A 14588-nucleotide genomic window follows, 5' to 3' on the forward strand; every position below is an offset into this window, starting at 1 on the left:
CCGTCTCAGCTCAGAAGATGAGATACCATGCAATTATTGCCACAGGCACAAAGCATTTTTAGAAATGGCCAAAGTGTGTATATTGACCTGAGAATGATGAATATTTTTTTAGGCTCTAACAGTAGTTAGGAATGTCAGGCCTTGGAGCAAAGTTGATAAAATGTGCATGTCCTTCCAAACATCTCCTGTATTACAGTTGGCCGTCTGTATCTACCAGTTCCACATCAAGGATTCAATTGTGTTCAAGGATTCAACCAATGGCAAATCAAAAATATTTAAAGAAAAATAAAAAAATAAAAATAAATACCAAGTTTTAAAAAACAGCATAACAATTATTTGCATTTTGCAAATAATACATTTACATTGTATTGGATACTATAGTCTAGAGATAATTTAAAATAAATAGGAGGATGTGCATAGGTTATATGCAAATATTACCCCATTTTATATCTGAGACTTGAGCATCCTTGAGTTCTAGTATCTGAGAGAGGTCCTGGACATAATTCCCCATGGATACCAAGGGGTGGCTATATTTGTTATAGACCCAAACCATGAGAAAACTACTTAGGGACTATCACTGAAGTAAAATTTACCTACCAAGAAAGTGTAGTAGAGGAAGGCAGAGAGAGTCTGACTGTGGCATAGGGATATTACACAGCTAAGAACACTGTGGATTTATTTTATAAATAAAATAAACCATCAGCTGTACCTGTACTTGTCTAATTGAACCTAGAATGTGTAATCTGCAATGTGATGAATTCTACAGTTCTTCATATCTGAAACCACACTTTTTATTTCTGTCACAAATGAGCAGAACATTTCAGTTCTCCTCTTACTAAACACTGTAAATTCAGAGTTTTGACCTTGGGCAGGTCTTTGCATGTGGACCAGTGCCTCATCTTTTTGACAGGAATAATTCCACCCAACATGCTTCTAAGCCAAAACATTTCAGATTCATGAAGTTCTTTAGACTCTCATTTCACAAAATGTCCATGAAAGTGCATACCATGAGACATACATGGTCTTAAAGTTGTCCAGAAAAAAAAATCAGCATCCAGAGTCAGTATAGATTGTAACTTGTATGATTCATCTCCCTTAATCTAATCTTTCTTTCAAGCACTCAACTTTACTTTGGACCCACATATTACCCATCAGAGTGTTATCACCAAGTCTAAAGTCCCAAATCTCTTAGTTCTCACTAATGTTTATAAAAATGCCATTTCCCCAGAGTCTTGTTATCTTCAAAGAATTACTCATAGCTGTTCAATGATATTAATCATTCTAAAACTCTCAGATAATACAGGAGCTCTATTCCAAAAGAAATTACAATAGAGAAGAAGAAAGATGTGTGACGTACAAATGCAAAAAAGTATTATAGGTGTCACAGTGCATTTGGTGTTGAAATGAAACACAAATGAGGGGATTCATCCCACTAAGATTCAAGACGAAAATGAGAGTTTGGCAAAGCTGCATGTACAGTTGCATGGAGAAACTGATTTAATTGAAAATGATTCAGTGAATTGGGGACATTTCAAGCTCCATGGAAGATTGCTGAAGTGAGAAAGAAATCTGCAAATCATACTTTTTAAGCAAACCAAATATGATAGGCCATAGGTATGATCATGATAATTATTAGGAAGGTATAGACTAAGGATATGAGAAACTGATTGGATAGGTAGAATTTGCCTGGGAAAAAAAGAAAGAAATCGAAAACAGGCTGATGTTTAAGTCATGAATAACATATTGCCTTTGCATAAGAAACATAGGAAAAGCAACCAGTTGTCACATTAATAAAACTCAGAAATTCAGACAATTCTGAGACCTGATTGTTTTTGAAATGAAGTTCAAAGCATTTGGAAACTAGCACAGATGTTAAATAGAAGGAAAAATATAATTGAATGCTGTACAATCAGGAAGAAAAAAGAAAGATTGAAAATGAAGCGGCTTTCCAGCTAGATAAGGGGTTAAAAAAAAAAAATTGAGGTTAACAAAACCATAGTGAGGAAAACTGTCATTGCCTGGGTGAAAAGAAAGCGATAATTGGTAGAGTACAAACTCTCAGAGATTTTTATTTATTTATTTATTTATTTATTTATTTTTTTGAGACGGAGTTTCGCTCTTGTTACCCAGGCTGGAGTGCAATGGCGCGATCTCGGCTCACCGCAACCTCCGCCTCCTGGGTTCAGGCAATTCTCCTGCCTCAGCCTCCTGAGTAGCTGGGATTACAGGCATGCGCCACCACGCCCAGCTAATATTTTTGTATTTTTAGTAGAGACGGGGTTTCACCATGTTGACCAGGATGGTCTCGATCTCTTGACCTCGTGATCCACCCGCCTCGGCCTCCCAAAGTGCTGGGATTACAGGCTTGAGCCACCGCGACCGGCCACTCTCAGAGATTTATAAAGTTTTCTGTTTTATCTGATTTTTAAAACTCAAGCACAACCAGTTGAGGAAAAGGGTCAGCTTATCACAAAGCCAGAAAAGAGAAGACTGGAGGATGAAAGAGGTATTCAGGAACATCAACTTAAGATGAAGTAGAAAGAATATGGCATATTAATTTTACCAAAGTGCTATGACATTGTGAAATATATATTTGGTCTTCTTCCCTGTTTCTTGGTGTATGCTAAAATTCTTAGCATCGTCAAAGTGCTGTCTTTTTGTGTGCTAACCGGCACTTCAGAAACACAGAGGCATGATTAGAGGGTTGGGACTTTCAGCCCCACCCTCCAACCAACGTCTAGGGAGGGGAGAGGGGCTGAAGGTCAAGTTGACCACCAATGGCCAATGACAAAATTAATCATGTCTCCATAATGAAGTCTCCATAAAAATTCAAGAAAACAAGGTTGAAAGAACTTCTGGAGAGCTGAACACAAGGAAGTTGCTGGAGGGCAGCTGCACAGAGAGGACACTGCATCTCCTCACCCTTTCCCCATACCTTATCCTAGGCATCTCGTCATCTGTATCCTTTGTAATATCCTCGATAATAAACTGGGAAACATAAGTGTTTCTCTGAATTTCATGACATGCTCCATCAAATTAATTGAACCCAAAGAGGGGATTGTAGAAACCCCAACTTGAAGCCAGTTGGTCAGAAGTTCTGGAGGCTGGGACTTGAAACTGATGTCTGAAAGGGGTGACAGTCTTAGGGACTAAGCTCCCAGCCTGTGGGATCTCCAGATCGATAGTGTCAGAATTGAATTCGAGGACACTCATCTGGTTTTGGATGCTTGGTGTGTGGTGAAAAAAACCCACACCTTTGGTCACTGAAGGCTTTTGTGTTGATTGTTGTGTCAGTATAAAAGCAGAGGAAAAACATGGTTTGAGAGTTTTCCTGGAAAAGGTACTTGACAGACACTGGCTAGTTTAAGAGTCATTGTGGAGGTCAATTCCTGGAGATTGAGGGAGAGTTATAGGATTATCTGTTCATCAAAAGGGAAAAGGAAACCCTGGTAATTAAGGAGCTGTCACCCGAACTTCAATGCCCAGAAAGAAAAGAAGGAATCATCAAACAATCACTTTGCAACCACAGAGAACTGAACAAAGTCTAACATGTCTTTCAGAGAACAATGTTGTTTTGTAATGAAGAGACAGGAGCGGGAGATAAAAGAGACTTTAAGAGATACAGACTACATGAATTTCAATAATATTTTTATATTAAATCAGAAATCGTTTGAACTGTTGACCTCAGTGTTACAGTATATGAATACAGTCTTCAAAGTTATTTGAATTAAATAGATTTTGTTTCAAAAATTAAACTCTTTACACGCTACCAATATTTGAGACATTTTCATCTCCAATCACAAAGGAATTCTACCTCTTTTGATCAGCACATAGGTGATTTAACACAACTTTAAAGGACTATCATGATATTAAAATAGTCTGCATGGCTCTCCTAGTCTTTGAAGCAGAATGTCTGTGCACATAAATAATCATATGAGTCACCTTTTGAAAAATGCTGCAGGAGAAGAAATCTTGCCAAAATAATTGCTTCACTTTTCTAATGAAGAATAGATGTAAATTTAGCCTATTGATGTGTTTGGCTTAATTCCTCTAAAATGAATCCAATGAGTATTAAAACCTATCATAAACAAAGGACAACACACTATCATCCCCAAATGTACTATACATTTACTTGTCCATTTCCTCAAAACCAAATGGCATTATTTACCTCAACTAACTGCAGGTATCTGAAATGAATATCATACAGGAGGACTGCTTAGAGCTTTTCACCGCAGATCACTGCTATACTTCACTTTTTTTCTTGACGAGAAAGTGGTTAATAATTTAAGATTGTAACAGTGATCAGGACTTGACTTTATTTAGAAACTCTCCTAGATAAATTCAGTAGCTCTGAAGCATATGTATTAATGCTTTGACAAAACCATAACACAAAAACACTAGGAAAATCTGAATTAGTAGAAACTAAATGTATGAATAGCACTTTTTACAATGTGAATTTTTACTTTTTTAGAGAACTGTAAAACTCAAAAAACAATAATGGCCCATAATTCTTGTATCACTATAACATCTGTTTTCATTCAAAATAAGTATGTACAACACAAATTAAAAAATAAAACTCCCCCCTCACCCCCTAGTACTTTCTCCTAAATCCAGGCATATTAACAATTTCCTTTTCACTTTCCAGAAACATTCTATGCAGAACCAATATTATATCTATTTTATTTTTTCAAATCTGCTGGTAAAATATATATTATCCTGTTTCTAACTAATTTTGTTTAATTATTTGACATCATTCCACAGTAGCAGATATAAATATGTATTATTTTGACTACTATGTAATATTTCATGATACCATAATCAATCAACAAGAATTGATGGATACTTAACATTTTACCATTGAGTTGGCATTGAGGAAAAAAAAATCCCATTCTAAATTTATATCAAGGGGATGGAACTGGAAGACATTATGATGAGTGAAATAAGCCAGGCACTGAAAGATAAACTTCACATATTCTCAATCATTTGTGGGAGCTAAAAATTAAAACAATTGAACTCATGGAGATTGAGAATAGAAGGATGGTTACCAGAGGCTGGGAGGAGTAGCAGGAGGAGGGCAACATGGCTAATTAACGGGTTCAAAAATATAGTTAGATAGAATGAATAAAATCTAGTATTGGATAGCACAACAGGGTGACTATAGTCAACGATAATTTATTGTACATTTTAAAGTAACTAAAAGTATAATTGGAACGTTTATAAATGATAAGTGCTGGAGGTGATGGATACCTCATTTACCCTGATGCGATTATTAGACACCACATGCCTGTATCAAAATATCACATGTAATACATATATAACTGTTGTGTACACATAAAAATTAAAAATTAAAAAACCATTAAAGAATTGACTGAGTCATGAATAAAATTAACATTTAAGTTAATTTTTTAAGTCAAAAGACACAGAGTTTTCTCACCCTCAAATAGAAAAGAGATACAACCCAATCAACTTACTTAGGGGATTAAAAGTAAAGGATTAGGAGAATAAAGCAATGCTTCTGAAACCCTTAGTTCACTGCAATAGAATAATCAGGCTAAATGTACTCATTCTGGAAATAGCCTTAGAGATGGTAGGAGTGTGTGAGGTTCATCTGCTGGCCCGGAGAACCAAAGGGCACAGGAATAGATTGGGGACCCACAAGACAGAAATGGAAGAGAAAAATATGCTCAAGAAAGAGAAAATGTCCATTAAAGTGATGAGGTGGGAAGAATTGTTCAAAGACAGTTAAAGGCACAGTGAAGCTTGTTCACAAGAGACTGGAGTCTCTATGCACTTAGAAGTGACTAACAGACAGGAGTTCGTGGTGGTACAGGAAAGGGAAGGCATGAGCTAGAAGCAAAGGAAAATACTAAGAATCACACACTTCGCTTCTCAGAAATGTGGACGGTTTTCATGGAGAATCCTTGCTAACGATGTGCTTTTTTAAAATTCATAATCCATGAATGAGGTCTTTAAAAATATATTATATAGAATAAAATATATTCTTTGAGCTGAATATACTATCACTCTAAAAGGTTTTCCCAAATAACTGATTTCTCCAACAGTATTTCCCATTACACAAACTCCAGACCAACTAATAAAGAAAGGAATAGGACAAATTCAAACTAAGATTCTAGCAGCTGTAGATTCAGATAATATAATACAACATAATACAATTTAATATATTAACTATATGTATATTATATAATAAACTTTTTATTAATCATGATGAGTTTCTCTTTAATTTTTGTAGAAATATACAAAAAGTTCTATTCCAATATGAACAATTTGAAAAAAATATTATATCAAAGTAGAATTTAATTACTAGATCTAAGAGGCAGAAATGCTTCTTAGTAAACCCATAAAGAAATATTTGCAAAATTTTTACATTGCAACATCCAAGGCGCATAATAAAAATAAGCACTAGCCATATCAGCCAAATATTTATTTTATTTACATTTAAATACAGATTTTGTCTTCAATAATATTTTTGCTTTGAACTCTAAGTCTCTATGAGATATTCAGATATTCAGTTAGGATATTAATAAAATAATCATTTAATATTTCAAAAGCATAGCTTTTAACTATAATGAAAATGATCACCCAGAAATATATAAACAGCTTTGTTATATAAATTTCTATTAAAAAAGGATTATCGTATATGTTTATCATAAAAAAGTTAATTTGCTAAATAACATTTTATTTATTAATTTTTTTTTTTTTGAGACGGAGTTTCGCTCTTGTTACCCAGGCTGGAGTGCAATGGCGCGATCTCGGCTCACCGCGACCTCCGCCTCCTGGGTTCAAGCAATTCTCCTGCCTCAGCCTCCCTAGTAGCTGGGACTACAGGCGTGTGCCACCATGCCCAGCTAATTTTTGTATTTTTAGTAGAGACGGGGTTTCATCATGTTGACCAGGATGGTCTCGATCTCTTGACCTCGTGATCCACCTGCCTCGGCCTCCCAAAGTGCTGGGATTACAGGCATGAGCCACCACGCCCGGCCTGATAAATAACATTTTAAATAAACTCATTACTTTCGTGGTAACTTAACCACTTATATGCATATAGAGTAGGTTTATTTGTAAGTCCATTTTCACAGTGCTATGAAGAAAAACTCGACATTTGGTAATTTACAAAGGAAGGAAGTTTAATTGACTCACAGTTCAGCATGGCAGGGAAGGCCTCAGGGAATTTATAATCATGGTGGAAGGAGAAGCAAACATATCCTTCTTCACAAGGCAACAGCAAAGAGAAGTGTATGCGCACAATGAAGGGAGAAACCTCTTATAAAACCATCAGATCTCTTGAGAATTAACTCACTATCCATAGAACAGGATGGATAAAACCATCCCTATGATTAAATTACCTCCCACCAGGTCCCTCCCAGGATACATTGGGATTATGGGGACTACAACTTAAGATGATACTTGGGTGGAGACAGCCAAACCATATCAGTCAGGAAGCTTAACACCCCATCTCTCTTTTTTGTAGACTGCTCAAAAATACATTTTTAATAGATTCAAATCCAAAATATACTTTTTAATGGTTCAAATCCAAAAAATAAAATGTATAAATAAAAATATATTTGTTTTATAATTTAACAGATTCAAATCCAAACACAAAACCTCATTACCATTCATTCTATAATAACCAGGAGTATTGGCAAATCAAGGGACTTTTCCCCAACCAGTTTAATTGACCACAGAGGGAGAATTTATGAGTTTCTCAAGGTCAGGAGATTGCTTGAAAGTACAGTCAGGAAATAAAGGAAAAGAAATTGTCAGAGAAATTCTAGACTTTGAGGAAAGAAAAGTAAAAGTGGAGTTTCATTCCTAAGCTTGAGAATAATTGACAATGCCTCAAACAGATATATATATAATATATATATATATTATATATATATATATATAATATATATATATATCCCCCCACTATTACATAGTCCGCCTCTCCCTCTCCCTCCCTCCCTCCCTCCCTCTCTCTCTCTCTTTCTCTCTCATGCTCTCATGCGTGCGCACACACACACACACACACACACAAACACACACACATACACTCACACACACACACACACACACACGCTCTTTCTTTCTTTCTATCAGACCATTGTAGGATGAACATATTAACATAGTTGAGACACGTATCCATATATACAAATGAATCTTTGTATAGGTATTCACATTTCACTTAATTTCCTCACTTTCTAATATTCACGAATTTAAACTAAAAAGAAATACAATATTTGGTTAACAACAGACAGACCGGATAAAAAATAAATGGTATTTAATTCAAAATTAGGATTGTTGGGCAAGTAATAGACAGGTGAAAGAGAAGACTTTCAAAATATCACAGAATGCTATTATAGTTTTAAGATACCTAAAAGGATCAAGTTTTGTTGTTCTCTTGGTTTTTTAACCAACTAAAGATAAATATTTAAGGTAGACTGTAAACTGTGTGACAAAGTTAAGACTGAAGTAATCCCCTTAAGATTCAGGAAAAGAAAGCAAAGATGGAAATAATCTGGTTTTCATAGACCACATAAAATACCTTTTTACTATATCTTCTCCATTCCAGCAGGGAAGTCCGTCAGCAGCAGCTAATTCATTAGCACAAAGCTGATCAGCCAGACCTCCATAGAATGACCTGTGCAGTCGAAGGCTGTTGATAAATTCTCTAAATGGAAGAAGAAAGAAACAATTAAAACCAAACACTCACAATAAAGGCCATCTAAAATGATCTATATTGTCATCCATAATGTTTAGGATGTAATTTTTATATTGTTATGCATAATATTTAGAATATAATGTTTTTCTGTTTATTTTCATATATTTCAAATACTTTTCTTACCACCATGATGAAAACACATTATCTTTTTTTTTAAAAAAAGCTAGTATTTGAAATTATTCTTGGAGTAAAAGTGTTCACTGGGTATGAATCTTATATAACTCCACATACAAGAGATCGGGAATAGCACATACTGACGCACACAGACAGACATCACATCATTTAGCCTCCTAAAAGTCCTCACTACCTGCTGTCATCTAAGCCATTATGAGCATATTAATAATTTTCTTTTCCCTGTAGAAAATATCAGAGACTTAGAACATGCCAAGTGATTGCTTACTGATGAAAAGTGTAGTAGGTTATTTTCCTATCTGGATATTCTTGGGATCTGAGAGCATAAAGTAATGTCTTTATTAAACATAACCCAAAACCCAGAAATGCAAGATATTTCAGAACCATGAAAATAAAAGTTAATGGAAGGAATAATATTCAATATATTAACTAAGATTTTTTCCTCTCACACTATTTTCCTTCTCCATATCAATTACGGGAGGAAAAATTCAACAAAAAGCAGGGGTTTTTTGTTCTGTTTTGTTGTAACTTAGAAAGCAGAAACTTTGGAGTTCTAAAACCAACGCTTTGGAAAACCAAGAACTTGAGTTTTAACATTTCAACACGCCAAACCCTAAAGGCCTTTATTATAATTTTTTTTTTTTGACATACACATTGTTTTGGAAAAAGAAATGAAAAACCCTAGTCTGATCATAGGAGATGCTCTCTAGATCAGAGGAAGGAGCAGAAGAAGGAAATGTTGAAAGGAAAGTAAACTTTAGAAATTCACGGAATAAGTCGTTAAAATGTAGCATTATGAAATGTCATTCCTCATTAAAATTTAAAATATAATTTGTTTAAAAATGAGATCAAAGAAGATGGGCAATTCTAAATTATAGCTGGCGTAACTTTTTTTTATGAAATCTCATTTTTTCAGCTCTGTTGCTCAATTTCATTAATTTTTAGTCATCTCTCCTATTGTTTTTATTTTATTTTTATTTTATTTTTTTAAGAGATGGTATGTTGCCATGCTGCCCAGGCTGGATACACACTTAATGGATTTTAAACAACTATTTGTGAATATTGCCAGAATTGATTTGCAAAAAAGGACAAATATTATTTTCAAATATGTAACATTGAAACTCAGAAAATAAGAAAATAAGTTTTTCCTACAAGTATTTGGTGAGTATTTAAACACATTTTTAGAAAAGCTGGACAAGATACGTGATGAAGTGGTTGCAAAAAGCACAAATCTGACTTAACTCTAACTTAGAGAGCACAGAAAGTATATTACATATTTACTACTTTAAGTCAGTTTCCTTTTTCAGAAAATAAGTCCCTCAAAGATGGTCGTATCTCTACCAATTGGAATACATGAACAAATACCAATGTATATGCTGCAGCTGCTAAAACGTAATTGAGGAAGCAGACTAATTCTTTTTTAGAAAGGTGGGGTTTAATGAATGACAGACTATATGACTCCTGTCCTAAATTTTATTCAATGTAAATGATCACCTGTTTGGAATGAAAGAATCTTCTAGAAATGAACAGAGCAGACCCAAATTGAGGGAATGTTGAGACTTGTAAACGGTGATGAAAAACTGAATATATTTTTATGGACCCTAAATCAACTACTTTAGCCTTGGTGGACAGGACCAAGTTCACTTCTCCCTTTGCAATCAACAGATCCTCATGGAGAAAGCGATATGTCTTTCTTTCCCAGTCCTCCTTCCCGCGGCTGTACTGCCTTTGTATTAGTCCAAGCCCTTACCATCTTTCTCTGGACTTACTACCCTACGATGACATCCCTCCAGTCTCTTCCCATTCTCGGTAACAGCCACTTACTAAAATTCAAATTTGATATTCCACGGATTATGTGGAGGGACTCTGTTAAGGACAACGAGTCCACAAGGGGCATGGTTTCAAAAGCAAGAGCTTCCCAGCGCCAGGCCTCCATCTGCTTCCCATCCAGGAACATAAAATTCTTTGTCTGACTTTCCCACGGAGCTAGGTAGAAATTCCAGGTGAGCTGCTTTGTTCAAAAAGCCCTCCAAAAGCTCTGGGAGGAAGGGCCTCTGTTGTGGACCTAGCAGCCAGTCCAGTATCAAAATCAAAGCTCAATCACTCCAGAGGAAGTTTGAAAAAAAAAACTCCTCTCATCGGATGAGAACATAAATGGAACGGGAACAACTTCTGGGTTCAAAACCCACTGCCCCTTACCTGTATGGATAGCCCCTCCAGATTCCCCTCCCAGGGCAGCCTGGGAGCTCTCTTGCGCCTTCTCTCTTTCTCTCTATCTCTGCCTAATAAATCTCTCTCTGCTAAACTCTTCGGGTCCGTGATATTTATTCCAACAGTTCACCAGGCCTCCAGGGCCCCTCCCCCTGTTCCTGGGGCAAGAGAGGCCACGTACCTGGGCACAACAGATCGGGGAACTGGAGGCCCCTTTGGGATGCCCCGGCAGCTCTGCTCCCATCCCGATTACATCTTTGGCAATTGATGGGGAGGGAGCTGAGTCCCTGTGCCCCACCCCAGTTACAAGGTTACTCACTTAAAGTCGTTCAAAGGTTCTCCACAGCATTATATCCAAGTTTCTTGGAAAGATGTGCAAGTTACCTTCTCATCTTCATTTCAGAAACAACCCAAACCATACTTTAGGGCCCCACAAAAGTGAGGTACTTTCTGTTTCCCAAACACACCTTCATATCTTTGTACATATTTATTCTGAAAATGACTGTATCCTAGAAGATTTTCACTCATTCTATGAAGCATCGCCTATCAGTTGTTGGTCACAAAGTAATAAACACTATTGAGTACTAAGTTTTTTATGGGCATTAAAGATTCACAGGTAAGCAAGAGAGCCTCTGCCTTCTAAGGACACATATTCTGAGGAAAATCTATAATAATAATAATAATAATACAGTGGTAATAGTGCAAAATTTTAATACAGAGAGGTATTTTAATGCAGAGAAAAGATTTTAATTTTAATGCATGGAGAAGATACTTACAAAAGAAGGTAGCACTTCAGTGTTCAATGAAAAATAAACAAGCAAACCAAACAAAAAGCCAGGATGAGTAAGGGAAAGAGGAAAGAAAATCCAGGTAGTATGCAGTTTCATTTGTGGGGACTGTGTTTATGGGAATGAATTACAGTGAAATGGTAAGAAGAAACCATTTTCTCATCGGTCTTATTGACCATCATAAGATGTTTCTGTTTTATTCAAAAGGCAGTTGGAATCATTACATTTTCCAGCAAGCAGGTGTCCTCACCATCATGGCAGCACTTTGGGAGTAGAAAAGCAGGGAGGTCACGTAGGTGGCTACGAAGGAGAAGGAGAAAAGCTGAGGAGGTGAGAAAGAGCCTGTTAGTGAACAGAAAAACAAGTGAAAGATTTGAAAGACATTAGAAATCCAGAATTGACAGGTTAAAGTAAGAGTGTTAAGATCATACACACAATTTCTAATTGTGTTTTTCCCCTGCTCATGTGAGAAGATCGTCATCTCATTCCCAAGATAAGAAATAAAGGAAGGGAAATCTCACCTTCTCAGTGTCCCACATTATACTTATGATCATTTTTATCTTGTGCAATATTTTGGTCTTTCCAAGGCATATATCACTTTCTAGTCACCTATATATGTAATATATGGGTTGATCAGGCTTGTTTTCATCTGTCTTCAGGCTCTAGAATGAAAGAGTCAGGCGGGCATTTTGTTGTTTATTTTGTTTGTTTGTTTTCACTGCTATAAATCATAGAGCAGTGGTGTTGCATACTTTATCCCCAATAAACAGTCATCAAATTAATAAATGAGTGAAGACTAAGAAATTAATGATTTCATTCTTAACACGTTCAGTTTGAGATTTCTTTGGAATGTCTAGATAGAGAAATCAAATAGAATGCTACTTTCAAACTTACTAGGTGTAAATCTCATCAGGGAATCTTACCAAAATACAGATTCAGATTTAGCAGTTCTGGGGCGGGGCTCAAGGTTGTAGATTTCAAAGCAGCACTCAGGTGATGTTTATGCTACTGGTTCGAGAACTATGCATATCATGAAAGTCTGTGTTAAAGATGTAACCTTGGAACTTAGTGGACTGGACATGTGATGTAGGACCCACCACCCGGAGGTAGTGACCAAAATAATGGACACGGAGAAAATCCCTCAGGAAAGTAATACACAGCAATAAAAAGCCAAAGAGAGTTGAAAGTGGAAAGAGCAAAGAAAGAAAACCTCGAAGTTAAAGCACTATGAAAACTAAAGAACAAGTGCATTTGAAATTAGAAAGATTCTTCACAATATAAAATGCCATCCTGAGAGGTTAAATAAAATACTGAAAGTGTCATTCATATGTGGTGACCATAATTATTATGGACTGAATTGTATCACCTCCTGCCACCACCACAAAAAATGATGAGTTTTTATTTTATTATGAAAAAATTCATAACTGTTTGTGGTAGTGACAGGAGGTGATACAATTAAAATCCTAACTGTATTTGGAGACAGGGCCTTTAAAGAAATAATCAGGGCTTACGCCTATAGTCCCAGCACTTTGAGAGGCTGAGTAAGGAGCACTGCTTCAGCCTAGCAGTTGGAGACCAGACTGGGCAATATAGTCAGACCCTGTATATATATACATACAAAAATAAAATTTTAAAAAATAAAAAAAGAGGGCCAGATGTGGTGGTTCACGCCTGTAACCCCAGCACTTTGGGAGGCTGAGGCAGGTGAATCATGAGTTCAGGAGTTCAAGACCAGCCTGACCAAGACAGTGAAAACCCGTCTCTACTAAAAATACAAAAAAAATAGCTAGTTGTAGTGGTGGAAGCCTGTAATCCCAGCTACTCAGGAAGCTGAGGCAGAGAATGGCTTGAACCTGGGAGGAGGAGACTGCAGTGAGCCAAGATTGCACCTCTGCCCTCCAGCCTGGGTGACAGATTGAGACTCTATCTCAAAAAAAAAAAAGAAAAAAGAAAGAATCAGAATTAAATGAGTTCACATGGGTAGGTGCTAGTCCAGTATGACTGGTATCCTTATACGAAGAAGAAGAGATTATCAGGGACACTCAGGCATAAAGAAAAGGCCACATGAAAACACAGGGAGAAGGCAGCCGTCTGCAAGCCAATGACAGAAGCCTCTGAAGAACCAAACCTGCCAACACCTTGATCTTGAACGTCTCAGCCCCAGAACTGTTGAGGATATTCATTTGTGTTGTTCAAGCCCCCCAGTCTGTAGTACTTTGTTGCGGTAGCCCTAGCAAACAAACATAGGAATTAAGGCATTGGAAGTAAAGTAACGGACTTCACATTTGCTGTGCAATGAGCATTAGAAAGAGCATGGGAAGCTCTAAGATTCTGAAAACGAAAAATTAAAGATTTTTTCATGTATGCTCATTTTGATGTGGAAGACATTTGAAAATATTTGGGTGTAAAGAGAAGGAGATAAGGCTTTGTGTTCATTAGTGTATTTCTGGATATTCTAATTGTCTACCTTCGGGGCACCCAGCTGCTTGGAAGTTAGCTTTGGTCATGGGACTTGTTTGGGGTTGGCATAAATGTAGGCAGCATTTACGTATGCTCCTTCCAGGCTCAAGGAGCTAATGAGGCTCTGCCAGCCTCCGTTTCCCTCTAGCACGACGACGGACAATGTTCCAGAGGAAGGCTGCTCTGTCATTCTGAGTCCTAAAGCCTAGGCAACTTAAGCAGTAATGGCTGCTGATCTGAAAAGGCACAGGTTCTGAAAAGCACAGGTTCTAAAC

At 36.7% G+C, this 14588-nt stretch overlaps 1 protein-coding gene across 1 annotated transcript in view; it reads right to left on the reverse strand.

Annotated features, from left to right (window-relative positions):
• GPC5 (glypican 5) overlaps window positions 1–14588 on the reverse strand; it is a 1382768-nt gene that overhangs the window by 1044151 nt on the left and 324029 nt on the right. Inside the window, exon 5 of the mRNA XM_010338876.3 lies at window positions 8546–8671. Within this exon, the coding sequence (XP_010337178.3) occupies window positions 8546–8671 (126 nt within the window). The remainder of the gene's footprint in view (window positions 1–8545; window positions 8672–14588) is intronic.

This window comes from Saimiri boliviensis, chromosome 16, assembly GCF_048565385.1.
Source record: "Saimiri boliviensis isolate mSaiBol1 chromosome 16, mSaiBol1.pri, whole genome shotgun sequence".
NCBI lineage: Eukaryota > Metazoa > Chordata > Mammalia > Primates > Cebidae > Saimiri > Saimiri boliviensis.